Raw genomic sequence first — 27,647 nt, forward strand, 5'->3', positions numbered from 1 at the left:
GCGTATGAATGAATATTCTAATGAAGTATTAAAAGAAATCAGACAAATTAATTACGAAAGCTGAAGTTAAACTGTTATATTATAAGCTTTAATTGAGCATAACATGGAATCAGGCTCAAATAAAGATTAAATAACTTCAAAATTATACTTATTGGTTATATGTCTCATAGCATTTAATAAGTTGTAAATCAACCAGGGTGATCAAAGAAACGTGGGCAATGGCGTAAGTTGTCCAAATTATTCGATGATCTTGCCAGCTATAAGAAATGGGCCGTAAAATCAATACAGCATATGTTTTGATTATTTTATGCATACCAAGTTTAATTGATAGCAGTAAATGACTGTTTGTTAAACCTGGTATTTCCAGTAGATAGAACGAAATCATTGGGATAAGTAATAAACATAAATATTTTCTACAGTTTGTTAGGAAATATAAAATATGATAGTTACACGAACAACAAATAAAATAATATTACTAAATTTTATGCTGCAGTAATTTCCGAAATTTATTGGATAATGTGTTAACACAATAGCTCTTTCTTTTAGAAGGAGTTGTCGGCTACTAATTTTTAGCGCAGAGGAAAGTGGCTAACTGGAGATAATTTGAAAGTGGCGTTGTGACTGATCACATGAAACGAAATTAAGCAGAAAATCAGAATGCTGCTGCTTCTGATAAAAATAATTTTTTTAGACATTATGTTTACTACCGCATTTTTTTGCACAAGTGACAAAACATAAAGTAAAAATAAACTCTTTTTTGTCTTTTAATATTACTTCTATTATGACATGATATGCCATAGAATCAATTAAACAAACGAAGAAATCCAGGTGAGATGACGTCACCACCTAGACCTGTAAGGCTCAAGGTCAATGTCAATAAATCCCCCTCCCCCTCCCCCCCAAAAAATCCCATACAATACTGAGGGGTTCAAAAAATATTGTACTCTCGACTTCGCAAGAGCTCCCTGAACACGGCGTGTGAAATAACCATTCTGTTTCAGAAATCAAAAAATCCATGTTTACAAAAACATTGATGAGTGCAAATGGGTGTGTATATTCAAAATTTATAAACTCATGATTTTACCTTTTCCTAAACAAAATTCATTTTATAACTTTGCTCACATACTTCTCACAATAATGACCGTCTCCTCCATAAATACAAAATTTACAGTAAAATTATTCATCAGAAAATCTTTAATATGACCTTAAAGGTGGCAAAACCATTTAAATCATATGTTTCCCAGACAATATTAAGGTATTCACGCTGGAGTGCTATAAGATAAAGTTAACAACTGCACATATTTACTAAAAGCTGAATGCATTAAAATATACAAAGATAATAATTAGCGCTACATAACTTAACTGTTACTGATTCCTCACAAAATATCAAAACCTCTAATCTCAAAAGATACTATAAAAATTTCTATGATTAAAAACATAACAGTCCTAAATAATTTTATGCACATTCGTAACCAAAGTTCAATATGTCTCTACCATTGAGACTGCTAATCATGTTTTCCTACTTGCTTCCCACTTTATTTTACCGTCCACATTAATTCCCAATATCATTTTCGTACCAATTTCCGCTAAAACGTGTATATTTTTCACGTGTGCTTTAAGCATGCTAAGATTTATTGCAAGTCCCATGTGTACTGTGTGCATTTTACACCAGGACGTAACGACTCTCGTAGCTCGCGCAAACCACTGTGTAACAGTTATTGTTTGTTTCAAAATGAGAACGATCGCAAAATATGTGCGTATTGCTGACACAGCACAAATCCGGCTACAAACCATACACGTTACTGCAGGTTTTATCTTCAAACTAAATATCACTGTTACGCCAAACCAAAGTTTCGTTTGATTTCCAAACTACTTAGATTAATTTGGCCCGTGTAGTCTTAATCAATATTTCTTCACGTCGCGACCTTGCTTTATCTCTTGCAGGTCAGCGAGACAGTCCTTGCTCTCCGCCAGTAGCGGTACTGACCAAGGAGTGTAGCAGTAAACATAAACAGAGACTCCACTCCCATGTTAAACATACCTAATTCCCTATACTTTTCTCTGAAACGGCCGCTCAATATTCTGACACTACCATCCACACGGCATTAAACCAAATAAATTATTGTCCCAAATTACATCAGGATCTAGATGTCTTCCAAAATTGCTCGTGTTCATGATCTGGGTCACTTCAACACAATTATACGTTTTACTGAAAATACATTTAACATTATATCGTCTTATTTGTATTTTCGTATCTTGATAGTCATAAAAATGTCTAAGGAATTTCATTCGATTTTTTTTAGAGACTATAGCTGTGTTCTTTGATGGTCTTAATGTTGGGTTAACCTAGTTGTTTCATCATTCATAACCATCTGTAGTCCTAGCATCGCTATATTAATTTTAATAAACGCCAATTTAATGCAATACACACTAATAGACTTTATTAAAGTGGCGGCTCTAAATACGGCAGATTCGCAAATAGTAAAGTATAACTAGTGCCTTCAAAGAATCAACTGTTATGTTCAACCACACATTAGAGCACAAAAATAAAATTAATGTTTGTATTAAAAAAATACGTTTACCTAGGTCACCCGATTGCTTTATATTTGAGGCGCAACTCATTATTAAAATTTATGCATTCAATTTATTATTTTTAAACATCAGAAGGGAACTGAGCAGCGTGATTATAAAAAACATGACTCCAATCTTTGTTGATTCACACATTTAATTTTTAAAAAATCTGTAAAATGGTTTCCTCAACACATAAATGATGTATGATTCAAAATAATAATATTAAAACGATAAAATTACAGATTTTTCACAAATCACATTATTACAATATATTTATAATTTAGCTCTGAATGTGAATGAAATATTGATGTTGTGTTCACCAGTTCACTGTTTAATACTTTTTTTTATGCCTGTTGGTATTTTGTTGTATTTAATTTTCCTGAGTATCGCGTGATTTTATATGCGTATTTTTGTACATAGTTATGTTTTTTTTTTTTTATTTTTTTTTTTTTAGTTCCGGGGACAGTTCAAGTAACAGGAATTTTCAAAGAGTTTGCGAAATACATGAACTAGTTTCACGTAGCGGCAAAATATCACGCAAAAAGTTACATCAATGTGTTATGGGAGAGTTAAACTTCTCGCAAGGGTGCAGCAAGAAAAAGTATCGTCGCTTCGCCACGAGTGCTTGCCGTTTAGAGATCGTTATTAAATGTGAGGGCGCCAGTCCCTGGTACATGTGGTCTGAACCTGCAAGAGCTCAGGTCTTGGTCGTGGTTTAGACTGGTAGCCCCACTGCGAGGCAGCTATAGGCAAGTAAGTGACAGCAGTGCAACATTGGACGGCTACCTCTTCGAGCCCAGTTACGGCCCGTGGCCTTCATCTGTTGCGGAAGAAGTTTACAAGTTTTTGTGCTCACAATTTACCGCTAACTACACTTTAGTTTGAAAATATTCATGATACAGCTGCGAAATTTCACCCGTTTTGTCTTCCCCGCCTTTTGAGAGACTAAGACTTTTTGGCAAAAATCGTAAATAAATGGCCACTGAAAGAAAGACGAAGTTTCAAGGAAAGTGAACAGAGATATTGTTTGCAGGACGCATACAATTTTTTGACTTATATTTACCAAAGTGTTAAAAGTTAAGCCAGTTATGTATTTAAATGTGGTGAAACTCAGATAAAGTTAAAAATATTAACGGGCGAAAGTTAAAATAGTGAGAAGTTGGTTTTCATAATATTTTATTATATTTTGTATTGTAAAAAATATAAGCTATATAGTAAGATTTATTTTAGTATGGTTCATACTATGAACTCAGCTAATCATCGATGTAAAATGAAATCTGTTGAGTTTAGGAAGTCTAACATATTTATAAAAAAAAAAGAGTTTCAAAACACATTTTGGGAATATAACTAGTACGCTTCTGCCAATTATTTGGAAAACAATGTTTATGATTATATTTGCTTATACACTTAAGGGTAACGTTAAGATAACGACTCAGAATGTTTGTTTACCATTTTTAATAACAGTTAGTTAAAGCCTTTGTGATATCCAGACGTTATCTTTAGTGTACAAAATGCGCATAGAAGGCCCTATCTAGTGACAGGCCCGTTACCATGCGCACACATACGTGGTCGTTCGCTTGTTCGCTCACTTCGTCTTCGGCTATGCTCAGCTCCCAGCCCGAAAAAAACCTAAGCCTATCGTATGCAAGCGTGGCAATAAAAAGAATATGAAACTATACTTCCGTTTAAAAATTGAGTCTTTCGTTAAACAAAATTTACCATGTAAATAATTACTCAAATATGTTGTAATAAATTTATGAAACATCATATAAATTAATTTTAAAATCGTAAAATGATTATTCTTAAAACATGGAAAGTAATTAGTGCAGGAACAAAATTACCAAACTGAAATAGTGCTACCAACCTATAGAGAAAGTTATCAGGCGATGTAAACAAAAAGATTTAAAATTTTGCAATGAAAAACAGAAATGACATTGGCAGACAAACTTTTTTTCTGTTACTCTTAAACACACACTCAAACAAACTATGATGTTTACCATGGAAAATGCTTAGTTGTGCACCCCTTATCAAATTTTTATTGTTGTTTGTAAAGCAAAATGAAAAGGAAAATTTTAAACTACCAAAAAATATATGTTAAGCCAGGAACGCTTTAATTTGGGTTATCAATTTTGCCAGCCATGCAAGAAACACATTTTTGAAATTTTATTGCATCTTCCTTTTTAAAGTGCATTTTAAAAAAAATCCGTTATTATAAAAATTAACGATTATGTTAAACAGAATTGACTATAAAACCCGATGATTAAAAAAAATAAATTTTAATAGACATTCTTGAACTTGGGTTCGGTACTATTTTTTCCACGCACTGAGTATTGGCAGCTGAAATCAGACATTGACCTGGATATGCTATCTCCATCCGACGCTATAAAATTAGACTTTCATACAACTGAACTTAAGAAGTGAAATCTTCAAAAGAGGAAGTAAATTATGATGTAGGACCGTACTCTGACATTCCTACATTGAAATCAGGTTGAGACTATTCCTGTGTGGTATTAATTTTCATTAGTTAATTTCCAAAGCAGATCATGCAATACATGTATATAATTTAATTGCGCTGATTTTTTTAAGTGAAGAGGGTTGCAAATAGTATTATGAAATATTTCATGAGCTAAAAAATTGTTTATAACTTTAAGAAAGGTAAGTAAATAGTAAATGACATTTATGAACATATTTTTTCAAAAAATAAAATTGGTTCGCCTATATAAACCAAATGCCGCACTGTGCAGCCACCTGCTCCAATGTTCTCGAACATAGAACGTCTCAACACGCATCTCCCCTGGGCCTGAGGCTGCATGAGGGTGCTTCATTTCCTCGGGCAAGTCGGCGCCGACGACTTCCAAACAGGCTAGAGAGAGAGAGAGAGACGGTCATCCTTCGACACACGGCCCTGCTTTAATTAACTGTGCACGATGGGTGAAGAAGGCTTGTAACACTAGCATACTGTCGTCGTCGCTATCTTTGAGTCTCAGAATGATGATTTCATAATGAACAAATAACTGTTGTTTCACGTTCATTCAATTAACATTCACAAACATTCAAATTATTTTGTAAATTTCCTTACATAATCGAGTATCTGTATAGTTTAGACGAACCCTTGAATTTTTCTTTAATTAACTTGCATTTTTGGTAACATTAAAAAAAGGTGCGGAGAGAAAATGTTTTCATAACTTTTACCTAATATTGGTTTTTCTCTCTCGTGAAACTGAAGAATGCTATGGTGAAAAATAAACTTTGTTCACTTTTCCTATACAGAAAACTATTTTTCGAAACCGCTAACACAAAAAATAGGAATTCAAGAGTTGCGTAGAGCAGGAAGTATCTGCGCTAACTTCACGAGCGGGTAAATGTTGCAGGCGCGAGACGGGAATCTGCATTAAGCCAGGGATTGCCAAGGATGACGGCGAGGCAGCCACGGGCTGGCTCATTAATTAATACAGCCCGCAGCCGCGCAAGAATTAGCGCGATCTCGGACTTGGAGAATGTGAAAGGGCAAGGCGCGCGTCTGTGCATCATTTAGCGCGGCCCACTCAAGGAGCGCGCCTGTTTGTGCTGCCGGCTGGCGGCGCAGAGGGCATTGGAGAAGACTTCACAGGAAACATGCGAGGAATGCATTTATGTACTACCACAAGGTCTAGATCAAATGTGACACTAGCCAGAAAGTCACAATTGGCTTATTATCATTTGATGTATTATTAACGATGCATAAAAATTATTCAAACATTTCGGATATAAAATAGCCATTGTCATGTAACTTATTGTAATTTAATAAATAAAATAATAGTATTTATGTTATATTCTTTACATAAAATGTCCGTTTCTTTCAAATGGGAGATTTACTTGGAAAACATCACAAGTGATAGTATATTTATGATAAATATTAATACTGTATGACCAACACTTTGAAATCTTACTGCTCTACTGATCACTTCAAGACTTCGTCTGTACTTTGTAACCGTAACTCGCGATAGTCGCGTGCTATTTGCAGGTAGTATTTTTTTAAACTTTGTAAGATTTTTATAAGACTTTAAATTATTTTTATGTAAGATCGTTAATATATTTTTTACCAACCGGTTCTATTATTTTATGTTAATCTTTTGTTAAGAGATATTGATTTGTATAATTGTTTGTTTGTTTAATAATTACTTACAAGAGTAGGCTAGTTTGGAAACTTAACCCTTAAGTTGGCGATTACTGTAAAAGGAAGATACCAAAATGTGTGCTATGAAACTTTTAAGAAGTTGTTATTTTAGTATGGTATTAACTGTTTTGATAGACGATTTAAATCTATATAATTGTCACCAGATTTGCAAACACAAATGAGATGTTGATCTAAGAAAAAATACGTCTGGGAGCTCATGGTTTGTGACGTGTGCGATGAGCCTGGAGAAGGGAGTGCAGGGGAGGTGTTGTTGACGTATGGAAGTAGGGGAGCTGTTGAGTGTACCGGGTTTTGGCGACGGGGCTCGACATTTTTCGTGAGCAATATTGTAGAGTTGGTAATGCGAGGAAGACTGCTCGACGATATCACTCAGGTGATATGGAAGAAGAGGCCCTGTCTGGTTGTGTGCGTGTCATGGCGCGCATTTCCGACGACCTCAACGAGCTATAAGTTTTATATTAAAATACTGAGTGTTTTGGCAAATAGATGAAGGTTGGCTAAAATTTGCAACGAGAATCTACATTTCAAGTAAGTGTCGATACCTCCATTACAATCCCCTTGCGAGAACGACGAAGCTAACTAAGTGTGTTTCCTCCATTTAACTGGGACTTCGGCGCCGAGTTGCGTTTTTAAAAAAGTATCGTCTGAAATAGGCTGTTATGCTAATTATATTTAAATCCTTGGGTAAAACAGAAACTATATTCCGCGTGATTTAAAATGAAACTCCCCCTAAAGATACGTGTCACGGACTTAGTAAGGACTTGTTCATGAAAAGCTTAAGAAACGGACCGTGTCTAGTGTAATGTAAGGGAAATTTAGTGTTTGCTTAATGGTTTGTAAAAAACCTGGATTTAAGGTATTTATAGATTTATCTAGTAAGTTGTTTAATATCACGATGTATTTTAATGTAATATTTAAGTGACAAACCTGAATTTTATAATAGCAGGTTTCTATAGCAAGGATGGATTTTATTACATTTTTTTATAATTTCCATTTCATAAAGAGTTTGAATAGTATTTTGGCTTGGTGTTTTTGTACGATTTCTTTTCATGAAGCTTTCTCGTGCTTAATCTTAAAGAGTACACCTTAATATAAAAATTTAAGGGGAATAAAAATAACTTTAAAAAAATTCAAAATATGTTTTCAACTCGCCTCTACATTTCGTTTCTCTGCTGAAACTAAGTATGGGAACATTCAGTGTGGTAGGGAACAGCGGGTTAGGGTTACGTATTGCGCGGAGTTGGCCCAGATTTAAGTAACTTTGTGCGCACACTTACCAATGCTTGCTGGGTGTTCATATTGTGGTAAAGCCCTAAAACGTTTGGCTTGGGATACAACCTCTTCTTTTTTGCTTTGGAAGCATTATTCCACGTTTCATTTAATACGTGACTACGGACTCGTGACTAGGGAGAATTCTTTCAGAAAATTTTTGCAAGGAGCAGGAGTAGTAATAGTTCGATAAACTTTTGAGTCACGACGAACCCTAGTCAGGTCTTAAAGGCTGGGGGTGGAGCGGGCAGTAAAGGCTGGGCAGGATATGTTTGAATGTGCCGCCGCTGCTTGACGTAATATCCGGGTAAAGACTGCACAGTTCCACTTTCTCTGGTCATATTTCCCTTCCCTCCTTCCGTTTGTGAATCCCTACCCCTCCGCTCATGCGCACTTTATGTGTAGGTGACTTTTTTTTGGCTGGCGCCTTAGTTCTTCTGCGAGTAGCTCTCAGTGCTTAGGGTCTGAATTTAGATCTGAATCTTTCAGGTACCTTGAATCTGGGCATCACATTGTAAGTACTTGTAATCCGATTGCTGTAACTGTTATGTGTGCTGAGTATGTTTCGATTAGCCCTTGGGAATTTAATTTTCAATTTAGCTTAGTTGTGAATATGTGGTGTCCGGTATAGGATTGCTTACTAAGGTGAAATAATGATCATTATGGCTACTGGCAAGTTAGGTTAGATGTATTGTACCTGCACTTGGAATTTGATATGCTGGACTTTCTTGAAGGTCAGTGATGTTAGTTCACAGGCGTGTAAGAGTAAAGCGTGTTGGTAAATGTGAGCATGATTATGTTTAATGTTTTGAATGGCAGGAATCAATAACGGTCAAAGCTATAGGGACTCGCGCTTACATATTAATTTCTACTCAAGATGAGATTAATTTGGAAATCCCTCTACAATCTTGCGGCATCTTCCAAGACAGGTCAGTTCAAGATGTAAAGTTTGTACACCCGTCAATTTGACTAGCTTCGTTGTATATGTTATTTATTATTGTTATAGCTTGTGTTGCATATTCTTCTGATCTTTTAGTCGTAATTATAGGTTGTCATTAATGTTTTAATAATCTCATTTTCTACGAGGACTTGTTTGGTACTACCTTGCCACATTAGCAGTACGTTGTGAAAACTGTAGAGTGTACAACCTACTTAGTGGTGGTACGGTTTTCCGTGGCCCGAACTAAGCTCTTTCCTGTGCAGGGTAGCATGTTTATGTCTTAATTATTTTGGTAAGATATAAGTTTATATTCTGTGTGATCTGGGGCAATTCATACTGTACAGACTATTTTAAATGATGGTTCTTGATTCCATTATTGCTTGTATATATTTATATAATTGTAAGCACAGTATTTATGCATTACACTCAAAATGTATAACGTAACTGTCAGTGCCTATTGTATCGATGATCAGGTTGCAGGTCCTAACCTGACTGAATAAGCTTGAGCATTAAGTTTTATTAATATCCATAAGTTTTTAACGATAACGTATATAAAGTATGTACTCTCTTTATGCTATGTTTATTATGTTTCATCAATGTAATCACATACCTATGTTGTGACTAATATAGGCTAATCACAACTTTTGCAACATAGAATATATTATATAGACAATGTTTGATTTCAGATTACCATTATTTGGCTAATAAAACCATCTAAAATTTTTTTCTTTTTAGTTTTTGAGCTAGAGGGTTTGGTTTTTTACCTGGTTGGTAGATTTTCTTGTGATAATATTTGTACCTGAGTGAATTAAAATTAGCAGGAATTGTAAAACATAAAAGAAAATACTACAGTATTGAGTCCTTTTACTTGCTTGTGGGAAGGTTATGGGTTTACAAACACAGTGGGAAAACTAAGCTTTAATTGTTTCCTGAATTGATTAATAATTACGTATATGCTTAACATACTGTCCAAAGTCGTGTAATATAACTGTACAACACAATTAGGTCATATTTTGGCAACAATAAAAGTTAATTGATTTCAAAGGAGGTATGAATTTTTTATGAAAATATTTTACCTGAAATTTTTAAAATTTAGTTTAATGATTTTTGATTCTTCAATTTCCTACCACCAGGCGTTTCGGCCAGACGGATCCCTCACGCCACCAGCCCGTCCGGACTTCCTGTTGCATGCGCAATCACCAGCGCCTCTGGTGGCAGGTGCGGTTATCTTCCCAGCTCGCACCAGCGCGCCTCATAGGACCGTTACCGCACATTGGGGTCTCGTCTGGCCACCGCTGGCACGACAGGACAAGTGGCCAGTTGCACCGTTCCGCGATCCAGTGATCTTAGCCCAAGAATGATCCATGGATCATGCTTTCAAATGTTCCACCAACACATACTGGGACAACAAGAACTTAGCCTGCGTGAACTGTAGTTCATACATTTCCAATCTACGCCAACAGCAGCAGTGTCGGTGAAATGTTAGTTTTATTTCTATAGGTGGGCTAGAACGATATAAAGTCGCTACAATCTATTTTAACTCGGCGACCTAATATTTCATATGGTTACCACCAAATAGCAGCACATATAGTCGCTGGCTTATCTATTGTGTTTTAATAACAACTGAAAGCGCGAACTTATATTTAAAAGTTAATACAAAACGAAACAGTTCGTCCATATGAACAAGTTTGGAAGAAAAAAAACGCTTTTATTTAATATGTAAAGTAAACATGACGAATGAAAATATTCAAACATCAAAATTAATTAATTAACAGGCAATCCATAATTTTTAAAAGTATGGGTTTTTCGCGTGAGAATAGGTTATACTACTGCAGTAAGTAAAATTTTGGTTCGTGTATTATACATGAGCTGTAATTTATTTTTAAAAATATCTTAATATTTTTGTCTGATTAAATTTACATCCATAAAGACAGTGAAAATGCCGGCCAAATCTGCTGGCGCGGTGTCGATCCGAGGTCACTTCCATGAACCGACCCGAGAGTCGATTCACACCGAAGTTCCCAGTGATCATTCGCTCAGCGCTCACTGCACAACGGTGCAGCAGGAAAATTGGTGGAACGATGATCGTTCCAGCTGATGACTCAACTGTCATGGTGCAACCCGCCATAAGACGGCGCCCCGCCTCGCCCCGTGCAGTCGCGGTCGTCTGTGTCCTGTCCGCTCGTGCGGGAGGTGCCAACACTCCACACATCTTACTTCTGGGCACACGGAACTTGGTGGGAGTAATTTCGTGAATGGAACGGAAGTCACATAAAACGGAAATGTGTAACCACGGTGCCGCCGTCTGTGGCGCATGGCGCAAGCCAAAGTTCATTGAGAAATAAGGAAACGTTATGGTATTAACTGTATAGTGAATTTTAACAAGATGGGCAGAACTTTAGTAAATTTATTTTTAGAAAAGCAGGTGTAAAGCCGGGGTTTAGTAAATTTTTTTTAACGTCATTTTTCAGTTTTTTCAGAGCCATTTCATTATACAGTTTAACCTTTCACTCGGCAAATCGAATGATTCCATAGTCGACGTAACTGCTCTTAACAGCGGATGGATTATAGCGGCGGATACGGAAACTGGGTGTGGTTCGCACTAAGAAATGCAGTAAAAAAATTTCCACTTTTTTATAACGTTTTACATTTTTTAAAATAATCATACGTTATTATTGTGTCCAAGTTTTGTATTGTTACGAACGTAAGCAGGGCCGAGGCGCGTGCAGGTTGGGAGCTGGCTGGCGGCCCCGCACGACCACTGATGTCACGTGGCCGCCGCAACGTGAGACGTGCCGCGCGCGCCTTGTGGATTACATGGGTCGTCGCTTCCCCCCTCCTTCCCGCCGCTCCCCTAGCGAAGATTTGCCTTTACGGGGTTATCTGACACCTTGCAGCTGGGGAGTTCCGCGGGCCGCCGCGCGTATCAATATTTCTGGCGTCGTGTCGGCGTGTGATGACACGACGCTCGTGAATTCTAGAAGTGGCGCCTGGGCCTATATAAGCCCAGGACGCCGGCCTCCCAGGAGTTGTTGATCCAGGTGATAGTGCCACGGGTGCGGCGGAGTTCCTGGGCGAGGAGTTCCTCGGCGAGTGAGTTTCTCGGATGATAGTTGGGTGGCGAGAGTGCGGCGGGTGTGGCGAGATTCCCGAGCAGAGCGTCGAGCGGAACTTCGGCGAAGGGAAGTGGGAAGGCGGAGTCCCGCGACGGAGGTCCACGAGGGGTGCTGCGGCGAGAGTTGCGCCAGAGGTGCGGCCGAGCGAGGTGTGCGGTGTGTTAAACCGAGTGACTGGGGAATAAACATATTTAAGTGTAATTGATTACTAGGCATTTTTAAAAGATTATTTGTAGTGATGTAAATATTGGCAAGCAATAAAACTGTGTAGTAAAATCTTTAATTGGGCTATCCATTTACGAACCCAGTAGTTTTCCCACGGCGAATTATTTCATTTTAATAATTCGTAAAAGTATTATAAATTAATTTCCAACATTATCATGCATGAGTGTTGCTCGTTACCAAGGTTAGATGTAGACACATCACCGTCGAGTCCTGGAAGACTAAATCACATTTTTTTAAATCTAATAATTTTTTGCTTCCAAATTCCAGGGGTATGCCAGGGTTTAGTTGTTGACCTCATTAATTATGTATTCTTTACTTTCCTTTAGTCACTTTTAACTAAATGTATTTACCTATTCAACCCTCTCCCCGGTACTAAAACTACAAAGTGGCGCTCCGTGCTCAATGCACCGGCCTTGTATGTCCCTCCGCTGGTTTTTGGGCCGGTGTAACTGCGCCGGGGTGCAATTGCAGAGCAAACATCTTCGCCGGCCGCTCGACTCTACCTCGCCAGTCTGGTCGTCACGCAGTTTCGCGTCGATGATTTCGCGAGCGAATTCGTCGTGAAATATTGCAAAAAGGTTTCTCTCTGAACGCTTCCTAAGAAACTAAGCAATCCAGTGATGTGTTCTTTAAAAGATTCATGCAATTTAGGCTTTTAATTTAATACAATTTCTGGACATGCGCCATCGCAGTTTTGCACTGTTTTTAATGGGAAAAATTATAAAATACAAACTAATAAAACAAATTAAAATTATTAATCCACCTAATACAATCCTATATCTGTTTGACAACAGCTGGTTTTAAATTGTTTTATATGTGTGTTTCGTTTTTAGTTTTTTTTATTTCTTAGTTGGAATTTATGAATATTTCCCATGACAAACAGTCAAAAAGTGCATTGGCTTTATGTCCAAGAAATTGTATTAAATGAAATTTAGTAAATTATATTGTTTTAATATGTTTTTAGAGAATTGTACTTCGCATCTAATTTCTGTTTACCGTGGCTTAGACATTCTTAAGGTCATAAAAAACCCACATAATTGGTTAGTGGACGAAGTCAACTTTAATTCTCCTCCATCCTAAAGATTCTCGCCTGCTCTGTTTTTTCTATAAACGTATAATTTTGTTTGACTCTCATTGCTTTGCTGTGCAAAGAGTTCCACCGTATCACAGAAACTGTTCTGTTTCAGCTGTCTGTATATCTTGGTGGCGTTTCAGTTCCTAAGTTCCAGCTTGTTCTCCACATTTAGGTCCTCAAAGGACAATGTTTGCCGTGCCAGCTCCCTCTGTCCACGTTGGAGTGTGCCGTTACACCAGCAGCCCACCTGAACCTAACTTCGCGTCTGGCCAGCGTCAGGACATGCGGAAGGTAAGCGAAATTTAAAAACATATGTATAATGTGTATGAAGGGATATCGATTAACTATAAAAAGTGTAAGACAATAAAAATCTTAATCTTTAAAAGCTTAATTTACATTTCAAATATTTTTATTGGTTCTGTTTTAATTTCATAATAGTATTAGAAAGAACACTAAAAAGTTAATTAATAAAAATTAATTTAAAAGTTAATTACGTTACATTTATTAAAATACGTAGACTTCCAAGAATTACGTTTTTTGTTTTAAATAAAGGAACTCATCTAGTCATGGCAGTAATTAATAACAATAATTAAATATAGCCTTAATTAGAATGATTTTTCTTATTTCAAGATACTTAGCTCACAATAAAAATGAATTTAACACGAGATTACAAAATTTTACTAAAATAATCACAAATGATCAATTTTTTCTGCAAGATTACAAGTAAAAAGTTAAAAGCACGCAAAACCGGGCACTAAAGAAAGTGAAAACTTATGATCACTCACTATTAAATAACCACCTAAAATAACATTGCCTAAGCAAAACATTTAAAAATTGTTTACATTTTTTATTGCATTATACAAGAGTATTTTATGCTATATTTCTTGATACAGAGGCTAAGTTTCCCCATGCACAAATCTACGTGTTGTTTCAAATTTATCTTACAATCATAGGAATGACCCTTCCCTTAATAGTAGCATCCAAACCAAAAAGTAAAAATATGTTATTGTCATTATTAAAAAGTATTTTAGTTTAAGTGACTTACAATATAAATATTAATGTAAATACGTATCTAATATATAAATGTGAAATTTTTATTCAGTGTTTGGGAGTAATTTACAAGTCAACGTAAAGAAGCGATATTAATATCAGAATGTCCAAATTGTTTACATTTCAACAGCTATTTTTACAACCAACAATTCTAAATGTTTTTTTTATGGCAGAGATGTGCAGTGTGTGGTCGTTTGTATTCAGTTTTTTCTTTTCTTTTCCTCCATGTGTGTACTGGTTTAAAAAAGCATTTCTTTTTTAGTGGAAACAGTTGTGCTGCCATAATCAGAACGGCAACACGGAGACAGAAATAAAAAATCTCGCTGACGACAAATATACGACCACGAACAAAAAGGAGTGCACGAGTGTGTGAAATTCATCGCCGTCTCGTCAATATTGCACTCATGAAAATTTCGCAAATTTAATTAGAGTGAATAATACCTTTTCGAAAGAATTTTTCATAATAAAGATAACAAGAATTTATCAAAAAAAATTTAAACATCAGCAAATAAAAACATTACCTATTTACAAGTTATAGTGGCTACTGTATATATGTCTGCTAATCTTATTACAAATAAATCTACAAAAATAAATGAGTTTTTTGGTACGTGGAAAGAACACAGCTTCAGCTTATAGTGATCTTTTTAATTGTTGCGTTATTATCTGTATCATGTTCAAACTTACTTTGCCAAACCTTTGGTCGAAACGAATTTTATTAAGACCACTTGCATTGTAAACAACAAAATTTTCCAAACAAAGGTTTCTTATAACTTTTACAGTTATCGAAACAAAGATGTTTAAATGGTTTCTGGTAAACAACAAGATTATTTTCCCTACAGGTTTATTATTGCCAAACAACTGGTAGAAATAATACAGAGGTCATGAACAAAACTAATAGAATTTTAATTTCATACCATAATTTTTTTTAATTTATGGAGAATAGGTCTTAGCGCGCATTGTCACATATTTTAATTATTTTTTAATAACAAAGGAAAAGTAATTAAATATATATAAGGACAAGTTTTAGTACTGTGCTTCGCGATATTTGAGTTCCTTTTATTCGTAAACAAACCTAAGCGGTTATAAAAGTGTTTTAATGCGGTAGCAGTTGATTGAAATAAAATGACCACATTGTTACGACACACCCGCAGCGACGTGCGGGCCGGCCTCGTTGCGGCAACAGCGCAAGTACTGGACCGAGGCTGGCCTCCGGGGCCGAGAGGGGGTGGGAACGAGGACTGTGGAGGTCTCAAACACGGCAGCCACGCCCGGTGGGGGAGGGGGTGGGGGTGCCGAGACGGAGCCACGTGACTCTCGCCGCCTCCCGCCTCGCCGCGAGCACGAGACAAGAGAGCGGAGGTAAGACACTCACAGGTGTGATAGCGAGGCACGTAGATTCACTTAAGTATATGTTATAGATCTAACTCAACGGGTGCAAGCGTTGACAATTGTACTGGTTAGTAGTAAATTGAAGTGGAACTGAAGTTAATGTCGAGACCTTATTTTATATCCCCTTATTCCCTTCAAACCCCATTTGAGGAAGAAGGTGATAAGACTTTCATTTGGAGAGAACTCGACATAAAAAATGATCAACATCATTGCAAATAATATAACAGCCACTTCCAGACAGGGTTCAGTGTTCAGTGGGAGGGGGAATACGGACAATGACCTACCGCCAGCCTTGATTCCAGTGAACCTGAACTTCGATCTTATTTTGATATTTGACCTTAAAATACGTTATTTCGGCTGAAATTTATGCACATACAATATTTATGCTAACAATATTTATATATGTTGTATATTTATTATAGTTGGATGTTATTGCTTAAATAAATACATTATCGATATTTGTACATAGAATTGTGTAAAACAGAGTGTGTAATTTTTAGGGCGATGAGTAGTCATGTTCCGTTAGTGTTGCGATTTCCTGACCAGATTTTGGTCTTTTACGACTCAATATATTATTCCTAGCCATGGATCATGAGCGAATATGAGCCAAGCATTGGTCCCGGTCGAACAACACATTACCTAGTGGGCAAGATAGCTGCTTACATACCCTAAGTACATTGCTTTATCGACCTTATAATCATCGGAAGAGCGAACATTATTTATTAAATAAGATGGAATTAAATTTTTTTTTTTAAATAATCACGGTTTTTACTGGGTGTAGGTGGAAATAAAATGGAAAAATAGTGAAGTTGAAAAAAAAATCCCTTTCGGCCCAGCCTACAGGCGTAGGATGATTTCGAAGTACCCATTTATTCTGCAAATATATTGGAATTTTCTATAAACTACTGAAACTTTTGAGAACTTTATGTTCCTAACACCTTTATTATCTCCAATATTCCAAAATGATCGACTAAACATTTTCTCATTTTCCGTGCAGCTAAAATATTATGAAAGTTTCAACTCAATCATTCAGCATTAAATTGCTTAGAATGCATTCAATGTTATGCAAACTAAGGTATTTATTCAATTTTTGACCTTTAAACACTATTTTTCATCTCTTGCTCTAATTACGTGTCCGTGTAAAATTTGTTTTGCACCAATGTTTACAATAGTATTAAAATAGTTTGAAATAAATTTGAACGAATTTTATACTAAGGAAGTTTTTAATTTTTTTATATCAATCCCTGTTTTACAGTAATAATTCGTTTAATCAATAATGGTTTCAGCCAAAGAACTAGATGAAGCATAGGATTTTTACAATAAATTATAACGGATTTAGTAATTTATCTATTATTATTTTTTTAAAGTTATGATTACCCTTGTTATTTCCACATCCTGAGGTAATGTTTTGTAACATGGAAAAAAAAAATATTTTTACTAAAGTATTATACAATAATAAGAATGGTGAACAAAAATTAGAACGGATTCGAAAGTTTAGGTAGGCTACATGGTAGTGAAGTTTTATTTATTTTCTTATTTCAACATCAAAATTTACAACCCCTTGCAATAATTGGTTTTATCATCAACAAATGTTTCAGCTAAAGTTTTAACTAAAAATTGTAAATTTACAAACAATTTGAACGGATTCGATAGTGTGCATAGGAAGGAAGATATTAATTTTGTTTTGTCTTTCAACACCGGTTTATTCCACCCCTTGCAGTAATAGTTAGCCATATAAAAAAATATTTTAGACGAAAGCTGTAGGCAAAAATGTATGGTTTTATAATTATATATTAGAACTGTTTTAATAGAGGCCATGGTACGGAAATTATAATTTTTTTTAAATTCTTCCCTTCTGTTTTCCAATCCCTTGCAACAATTATTCATCTTATCAAAAATTGTTCCAGCCAAAGTTTTAGGTAAAAATTAAAAGATTTATAAACAATTCGAACGAATTCGTTGGTGTGCCTATGAAAGGAGTTGTTTTTCCACACCTTGCAGTAATAGTTTGTCGTATCAAAAATTTATTTCAAACAAAAGTTTGTAGTATTAACCCTACGAGTAATAAAACGTCACAATGGATGTGATGTTCTTAATATTATAGGAGTTATAACTATTATATTTTGTTTATCAAAAACCTTCTCCATTTCTACCCGTTTGGTCGTATATTGCCCGTTAACGAACTCAACTGAGATTTTTCATTACTTTATTTATGTGTATTGTAGTGATTTGTGAAAAATTACGGCAGTTATCGTGTCCATAAAAATGTGATGTGTGTACTATAATATAAACTTGTGATTGACGATGGTTTTTGGGTCTAGGGACCATAAAATGAAAAACTATATAAATTTTTTCTGGAAGTATTGGCATCACGGTAACGGCTATAATATGAAGTATTTCTTCAAAATCAACCTAAATATGTCCATGAGTCCACGCGCGTTATAAGAAAACATCTTGCTTGTTAGGTATAGATAGAGATAAATTATTGGTAAATTTTTATTAAACAGGAGATAATAATATTTTTTTTATTTTCAGTAGCCTGTACTCTCGCATCCTTTCTTTGGCATTTTGGCCCCCTTTTTGGCGAATTATTCGCACGTTGCCTTTGATAATACCGATACCTTCCCCCCTCCCTTCTTTCAATTCGACCGCTATTGTATGCGTTGGAGTGGCGTCGCCGCTAACGCACTCTCATCCCCACCACGTAGCATACAATTCCCCTCATGCAATCGGAATTTTCGTAACGCTAGAAAATTCTAGCCTCATCAGCAAAGAAGTTTAACTTCAAAAAACCAATTAAAATAATAATATGCATACATATATTTTTTCCCCTTTTACCATGAAACCACAACTTGTTTATGAAGGCAGTGGACATGTGTAATGGCCTCACACACGGGGTGGTTGTCAGGAGACGCCGCCCTCAACCCGGCCCTGCTGTGCTGCCGCGCGGAGTTGCTTCTGCCGGCCGTGAACAAGCCGCTCCCCTCCTGCTGCCGCTGCCACAACCGACCACCGGACATCTGCTGCTTCAGGCGGGGGGGGGGGAGTTCGTGGTCTGGCAGGGTCAGGGGGAGGGGAGCAGTGAATGAGATCGTTAATGGAGGGATGATGAAGAGCTGGGCCGAGATTGCCGTCTCGCAAACACGCCCCTCCCGATGCCCCCTGCAATTAGAACCACCCTTCCCCCACCACAACCTGCCCTCCCCCCCCCCCCTCACCCGGAGTGTCGCTAAGGCCAGTTCTACAAGGACACGCAGACGGAGACGGACCAGTACGGATTAACTCGGCAGTACCTAGCTCTTGCGTTTATATTGCTAAGTGCGACCAATAGGAACCGAGTACTTGGCTGCGATTGTAACCATGTTTGTTTATGTTCTAAAAACGTTGTAAACTGTCTCAAGTACTTGAATATCTAGTGTCATATAATACCTTTGTCGTTTAGTTTTATGACACACATTAATTCTGCCCGTGCTCTGATATTGAAGCATAATATATTTTATGATTAAATGAATATTCCGTATTTTTTAAATGAATTCTCATGGGTTGCCATTTGTTACGTCTTCGTGGAAGCAGCAGACTCGATTGCGAAATGTTCCGTAAGATCCATCTCTGTTTACGTGATCTGTATTCCTTCCGGTGGCATTGTAGAACGGGCCTAAGAGAGCTGCCACAGCTCTTTACGCTGTAAGCTTCAAGACTTCGTGGCTCAGTTCAATGCATTCGCGATATTTCGGGCACTGATACTTCAAAATTATTAATATAAAGCTTGAAAATTAATGGAAATATATTGGTGGATGCGGCAGAATTTCCGTAAATATGGCCACACAGGAACTTGCAAGACAGTTAGCAAATAAATATATACATATAAATATGAAATATGTTAAAACAATTACATACATTGCGTCTTATTTTATCATCGCACAAAGCAATTTGTAAATTATAAGTTACAGGAATGTATCAAAAATATTTTTAATGACCTATAAACACAGATCTCTACAACTTACCACGTATTTAGTAGACGTTTATATGATGGGTTAGATACATACACAAATAGCGACAGAATGCGTCTAAAATTATTGTTTGAACTATTTAGTGTGTTCCCGATGAACACATTTTGCCTAATATAAAAACGGTCTTCAGCTTTGGAAAGAAAGTACTCAATGGGGAAGCTAAATTTCAAAATAATTATAGCGTATGGGAATTTATTGTCAAATTGAAATGAAATTAGAAAATATTTTTCATATAAATTTATCAGGGAAGTGTAACTATTTTGAAGCTATTTATCAAACATCTTTCAAATATTAGTTGTTTTGATTGAAACTTACTAATTTTGAGTACGACTAACTTTTAATTTATAAAGGTGCTTTTTATCTTATAGTCCATCCACGGTAACCTCCTACTTTTCTGAAGCCCTGCTTTTCACCGGATCTACTTTAATGTCACTATGTATCCTTCCGCCGTATGTAAACAAAAACATTGCCATGTGACAAATATCAAATGGTTTGTTTACAATCACCAGCTGTCAAAACAATGTGTGTGTGTATATATATATATATATATATATATATATAAGTAATTTGAATATGATCTAAGTATACATGTATATGTGCATAACATTTATGATACCCAATGGTAAAAATATTAAAAAATAAGTTTGTTAGCTAAAGAAATAACATATAATTTAAAGTAAATTTTTAGGAGAACATATAAATTTACAACATTTATGTAAGCAATAAATATCATCATTTAGTACAGTTCAACACAGTTTTCTGCATCTGAAAAAAAAAGTATTGTAAATTATACATATGGCTGTCCATCTAAGCAATCTGGAAAAGACTAAGGATTGAAGGTTTAATAAAATTAACAAATTCAGATGAAAACATTTAAAAATGAATTTTCTTCTTTTATTTAATAAACCCCTACCATTTTGCCGGTTAAGGCCACAAATAAAAATATGGTTATATACATTTTCCTGAGTATACTTATTAGACAAAATCATAATTTTATGAACAGTAAAATTGTGGTAAAGAATTGACAGTAATTTCTATACCACTTATATGCATTATTTATTTGTGGCCCTGTATGGGGACTGGCTTTTTGTTTTCCAAGTAAGTTCACTGAAAAATGAAGAGACACAACAAAATAAAATGTTTCACATACACCTATACGAATCCAGAAATGAAATTTATTATTAATTTTATAATATGTGTAATATAAAGTTAATACATAAAGTTCCAGTAATCAACATACTTAATGGGAATGCATAAAAGAAAAAAAAATGTTTCAAACCCCAATACTTACAGTTGCCCAGGTGTTTATTACATACAGACCTCAATAAGAACACCCGGGTAAATCATCAAGAGGAACTGCCAGTACTTCACTGTCTCCATCTACTTGCTGTGTCGTAACCTCAAATTCTTCGCTGTCACTGTCTTCACTTGAACTATCCTCGCCGAGGTGGATGATGAGTGGAGGAATGGTGCCGCTGTCTATGTGGACTTCTCTCTCCCATCTAAAAAAATTAATGTATACAGTAAAACCTCTATATAAATGACCTGTTTATAGCAAAAACCACTCTATAACAAAATATGTTTGTTTCTGTCAAAACGGCATAGTAAACAATGCATGGCATGCTCTTTATTACATACAATTTTGAACTCACTCCACAAGAAACTATTTTTAAACACAACAAAACTCATTTAATGTGTTTTCCTCAACTATCAAAGCTATTATTTAATACTTGAAGTAACATGTTTTGTTTTATGTTATCTGAAAAAAAAAAAATTTGAGTGGTTTATTCAAGATATAATAAAGCTGTAAATATTTTCTATGTTATCAATAAAGGCTTAGAATGCATATGATAAAATATTTATTTCATAACTTTTGTGTTTGTTTTTGGTTAAAATTTGTCCCAGACAAAAACAGTGAGATATAGTGAAAATTTAATTTTTTGAATAGTTTTGATGATTTACTGTATATGTATTTCACTATAATAACATAACTTTTGAAAATACTAATGTGCAAGAACTACATGTGTAAATACCTATTCAAGTTCGCTAGATGAAAATATTCAAAATTCTCTACGTTGAAATTTTATCTGAATATTGAAATCTGCCTACTGCACTGAACCCACCATAACTTTAAAGTCATTGACACAAGATTAAGCATAACAGAAAGTAATATCACAATTACTAATAAATACAAAACTATTTATGGAAATGAAACAATTGCAAATGGACTGCAATTACAAAAAAAAAAAAAACCCTTGCAAATAAGTCACCACTGTTAGATCTAGAAACTACACAGATATGTATGAATCAAATGGGAATAAAATTACAAACACAAACACGAACACAAACACATACATGCAACACATTTTCAAAACGACAACTACACAAATTCAAACCACTTATTTTTACCAATTGTTTTAAAACTGTATTACTGGTATATGAATATACACAAAATGATAATCACACTATACACACACTAGCACACAAAGTTATCAAAAGGAATGGTAGGACCAGGCTGCTAGGCAACAATACTTACGTATTATGTAAAAATGTATGGTAAGGGTTTTGCTGAAGCTTGAGGAATGTTCTACAGGAAAATAAAACAATTTCTACTTCAAAAGGAATACCCCATTGGTCATGCAACATGAAAATACCTCTCTGGTGTGGAAGCATCAAGAGCCTCTTTCCAGATGGCTGCAACTGCATCATTGTCAAATCTCTTGGCCCGCCCCACGTTACTATTGTAATGGTGTTTACATTGAGCCCAAACTAGTTCGATTGCATTATAGTGGCAGTGATAGGGTGGGAGTCGTAGAATTTTGTGGCCATAGTTACAAGCCAACTCGTCTACCTCATATCTGAAAAGTGTGTTAGAACAAGGCGTATACGTAATTTTTTGCAACTATCTCACTTTTAAAGAAATGCTGTAAAAAAAACGAAATAATATACCGTATTCGGGGCTTGTTTTGTTTAGCTATTCTCAGCAGCTCCACTTTCAACAAATTATTTTCATGTTTTATCTCATTCTTCTCCAGCCACGCGATCAGTGCATCCTTGGTCCAGTTCGTTGTAGGTGTTTTCTCAACCTACGTTATGCCAACATTTAACTAAATACTCAAGTAGCTGATAAGAATTCATGACAGTAGAACCCTGTTACAATTTTACTGCTTATAAAGTTTTCCTGCCTATAATGTATTATTTTTCAAGTCCAATATTTTCCCTATAAGGACAATGTATTTAATTCCTGGATATAATGTTTCACAAATTATGCGTTTCGTGCTTGTAATGTTCACTTCATAAAATTTTAGAAGAGGAAAAAAATTAAAAGCCTTTGTCTATACTGTCTATGTATATGTGTATGTTAGCAGTTAACTGCCTGTTGACACCCTTGGAAAACAAATAAATTCATAAATTTTTAGCCATTCTGTGTGTTTTCAAATGTATTCACTTAAATCACATGTTCAAGTGGCAAAAGAACTGGACTTAAGCATTTCCACTGTAAACACTGTCGTGAATTATGACAATTATACAGAAATGAGACAATTTTACAGCAATGAGACAATGTGTAAGTAAAGACAAAGCAGATAGAAGCTGGAAGCACCATGATGTTAAAGAAAAATTGTTTTTGGCTTGCTACAAGCAAATTGGAGCATCAAATATATCTTTATGCAGCTTGTTGAGTCCATTGGCAATAAATCCACACTAAAAAGTACTAAATTGAATTTCCTGCTTATGTTTTTTTTTCTTGTAGCCCCTTAAAAACAAATTATAACAGGGTTCTACTGTACTTATGCAAAGCAAACATGTGTTTTGGCATATTGTCGTAATGAATTTCTAAATTTAACAAAGCATGTTAGTTAAGTGACTAGAAATTTTTTTGAAAATATTATTTTAATTTATTAAGTAGGGAAACAGAGCATTCATAAAGTGGGTCCTTTTACCAAACAAGTAATTATGTCATTTTCAAATGCTATTTGCAATAAAAAATTTTTATTTGGTATTTCAAACTCTCTACTAAATTAGTTTGCACTATGATGTAATTCAATTACATTATATATATATATATATATATATATATATATATATATATATATATCTGTGTGTGTGTGTAATCAATTTCAGCTCAAACATTATAGTTTATAAAAATGTAGTGTAGGCATACTATTAAGATAACAATTATTGCTGGCAAAATGTATTAGTCTCGAATATTCGTACTTATACACATGTAAATTTTTCACATTACAATTTGAGCAATAAAAAGACACTGCTTTACCATTGCACATACCTGGGTGCTGTGATATGAAGCATTGTCCATTATAATGACACTGGGTTCCTCCAGATGCACCAACATGTCTTCAAACCACATCAAGAAAGTTTCCCCATTCATCTCGCCATGGTAGTCTGCAGTCTTCTGACCTGAAACAAAAAGTAATACTGCTCCTGGCACAAAGCCAGTGCGCCCTCCAGCATTAACAACAATAAACCTTTTACCATCTCCAACAGTACGTCTCTTCGCAGATTGTAGACTCTTGTCCTGCCATGACTTTGATACAGTTCCTGAAAAATATATGAAATGGAAATGAAATACTTTGTATTGGACCACAGAACAAATTTTCAAATAAATTAATGCCTTGCCTCTCTGGAAAATCCATGTTTCATCAACAAATATGAAATTGGCACCTCTTTCTTTTTCTCCTTTATACTTTCTCAAGAAATCTATTCGCTTCAATACTATGTTTTCATTCTCTATCAAAGCTTTTCGTCCATCAACAGTTGTCCATGAAAATCCCATCTTCTTTAACAATTTATGAAGACTTGATCTTCCACCATAATAATCTATTTGTCTTTCCCTGATTTCTTTCAAAATGGTGTCGACTGTAACATTCAAACCTGTAAATTTATTGCATACATTAACAATACATGAAATAACAGAGGTACACAAAACTAAGCGAAACCACAACCCCGTAGAAGATAATTTAAGTGCACAATTTACATTTATTAAATAGTTTTAATAAACTTACATTTCAAAAATACTTTTAAATTAATTTAAATTTTGTAGTTTGCTTAGAGAAATTCTACATTGCAGTATTTTTGTCTGCAATGATATGACGATTATATTGCGCGTTTGTATTGAAGTTGTGTAAAACATTATTATTTCAGCATTCAATTTAGCAATCAATAAGTTACAAGCTCTACACTGTGTTAAAGGTAAATGTTTTGTATCGTGTATCCCATGTGATCCCTAGATCTTTATGCATGAACCTGTACATCCTATTGATCGTGTGGTGCATGCTTTTTTTCATTTATTCAGATAAAGATCCTGAACATAATCAAATATTGTGGTATAGCAAGAATAATTATCATAAGTTTAATAAAACATAGGCCTATATATTTTCATTATTATTCAACTTTAAATCATAACTCATTACTACATCACAGGTTTTTAGTTTTGGTTTTGTAGAGGATTTTTAAACGTAATAAATTAGAAAAGCAAGCATCATCAATCACAGGATCAATATTTGCAGGATCATGCGATCAGGATCAATGTATCGAATCGGATACGCGATACTAAACTTTTACTGTTTTATAACCTTCTGTTACTTCATACACTAACACACAGTTTGTCTGGCTAAGTTGTGTTTTCATATGATACTTCATTACAATGAAGTAGGCCTATTGTTTATAAAATAACAATACCCCTATATTTTCTAAAGGGTTAGGCGGGGCATGACACTATTTTGCAATAGAATATATATTGTACTGGACCCTGCCACACAGTACAATTTAGCCAATTAAGTATCCCAATTTTTTTTTAATAACCATGCTTGCTTAGACCACAACTCACTAATTTGTAACCAATTACTGCTAAAGCGCACAACTGGATATTATTGATACTGGAAATAGTCATTATTTAACCTTCTGATACATCATAAAAGTTGAGGTTATTTAATATGTATACTGTGTATAACGATATAAACATTACTTGTAGTTTTAGAATGTAACAATTTTCTTTCTATCTTTAACATAACCTTAAAAGGACGTGTACCTATTTCATATGTTGCACAATATTCTATATATCAATACCATATCAATAAAGAAACCTAACAAACCACCCAAAAATGTTAAGTATTTTTAAAGGACAGATGATATCGGGAAAAAAACTGAACCGGTCAATCTGCATATGGATATATGAAATGAATACAATTAAGTAGGGCCTACCCCAGTGATATTGAAACTACTCTTCAGTATCAAATTTTTACCTTCAGCGTACATCCTGTAAATTGCATTCCTGATTGCATTTACTGTGAAATCGTCGACTGTGTCAAGTGACTTTCCTTCCTGTGGCCTTTTTTTCCTCTTTTTTCCTGGTGTTGAAACTTCTTCAATGTCTTTCTTGTAGTACCTAACCAAAAAAAAAAAAAAACATTTGTCATAACACTTTTCCGGGGACCCGTTCACAATACGCAGTTAGGCAGTGTTCCAAATATGGCATTTTGTCACAAATATTTGCTTTGTGGTCACTAAATGGAAACATGACAGACTTTGTCCACGAAATTAATGAAGTGTTTTTTTATTTATTTTGTGATCTCCCAAACAGATGAAAAACTAATTAAATGCAAATTATAAAATCACTCCCTTATGTTATAGTTAAACCTATCATAAAGTTTATAAACATCGTTATAAACAAACGTGTATCACACCCATAAAAATACTTGAAAGTGCCTATATTGTTATTGTTAGGACCTGAGTAGGCCTATTATGATTTTAGGTTAACTTTTCAACAGAGACGCCACATGGCGGTGTTGTCTCACACCAAAAAATATAAATTGGAAATAAAACACAAAAAACCTCGTGAGTTAAAACACAGGCCGACAATACTTACGACACAGTCGATATTTTTTTTACGTGCATGAAAACGAAAAAAGCCTACTTACTTGAGAACAGTTGACTTTGCGATGTTGAGAAGAAACGCGGTCGTCTGCGTAACGTCACATTTCTTCAAGTCGCCTTTCCTAATTAAAACATATAAGTTCTGAGCGACGTTAATGATGTCCATCTGACGCTGCGAAGAAGTAGCTTTCCCCATTCCGGAACCAATTACCATTACAGCAATCACAAGAACCACACAAAATATCAAAACGATAACAAATTCCATCATTACAATAGTAGATAATAAATAATATAACAAAGTTAAAATACACAATATTAACACAAAATCCTGAAACACAAACTGTACGTTATTTCACGGTCAGTAATATATTAAAACACACTGCAATATGGCGTAATCTGTGCAGACTGCAAACGGCTGAAAGAGAAAACAATCAAGTGACTATTAACATTATTAATGCGCGACCACGGTTTCGGCACGTAATATTTTTTTACCGTTAACATAACGTTTTTATTTCACCAGAGATTTAAAAAAATGTTCAAACTTAACAAATACCCACATAAATTCTTAAATACACGCGGAAAGTCAAAAAATATATATTTTGGCTATGGAACTATTTCGTTCTAATCATTGCCAACACACCACTTCTCTCACTGTTTCATTTACACACATGCGAGATCATTAATATTAATAATTTTGTACATAGATAGTTACTTTTTTTGTAAAATTTTATTTAACATCATTATACGGTAATTTAGTGTTAATGCATGTTTAATATGCATATGATGGAAAGTATTTTTGCAAACGAACCAAACATGCTGCATCCTGGTGTGTTTTTTCAAAGGTTCGTTTAAAAAAGTAGGAGGTTACCGTGGATGGACTATATGTAGTATTTAAATCTTTAGCCGTAGTTTAAAATATTCATTGTGGTCATGA

The 27,647-nt window shown here is 35.0% G+C and overlaps 1 protein-coding gene across 2 annotated transcripts; it reads right to left on the minus strand.

Annotated features, from left to right (window-relative positions):
* Positions 1–22,364: 22,364 nt before the first annotated feature.
* On the minus strand, positions 22,365–27,366 carry LOC134541637 (uncharacterized). 2 transcript variants are annotated; one of them, XM_063385212.1, is made up of 6 exons: positions 26,758–27,366; positions 26,083–26,225; positions 24,503–24,712; positions 24,108–24,379; positions 22,772–22,908; positions 22,365–22,680 (listed from the first exon to the last, which is right to left on the minus strand). In XM_063385212.1, exons 1-6 carry the CDS (start codon positions 26,979–26,981, stop codon positions 22,458–22,460), a joined length of 1,209 nt encoding a protein of 402 aa, XP_063241282.1. In that variant the 5' UTR covers positions 26,982–27,366; the 3' UTR covers positions 22,365–22,457. The 2 variants fall into 2 exon arrangements, with proteins under 2 accessions (XP_063241282.1, XP_063241281.1); XM_063385211.1 differs by having other exon boundaries at positions 24,108–24,712.
* Between the last annotated feature and the right edge of the window lie 281 nt (positions 27,367–27,647).

The sequence above is a fragment of the Bacillus rossius genome (genome assembly GCF_032445375.1).
Source record: "Bacillus rossius redtenbacheri isolate Brsri chromosome 4 unlocalized genomic scaffold, Brsri_v3 Brsri_v3_scf4_1, whole genome shotgun sequence".
Lineage (NCBI taxonomy): Eukaryota > Metazoa > Arthropoda > Insecta > Phasmatodea > Bacillidae > Bacillus > Bacillus rossius.

What these genes read in the sequence shown, in the direction of transcription:
- LOC134541637 (XM_063385211.1), bottom strand. Translation starts at nt 26,981, where the DNA reads ATGATGGAATTTGTTATCGTTTTGATATTTTGTGTGGTTCTTGTGATT. An exon ending in TTACAGGATGTACGCTGAAG is followed by an intron (nt 24,713 to 26,082) that starts GTAAAAATTTGA and finishes ATAAATTTACAG; the next exon opens with GTTTGAATGTTACAGTCGAC. An exon ending in CTTCATATCACAGCACCCAG is followed by an intron (nt 22,909 to 24,107) that starts GTATGTGCAATG and finishes GGCATAACGTAG; the next exon opens with GTTGAGAAAACACCTACAAC.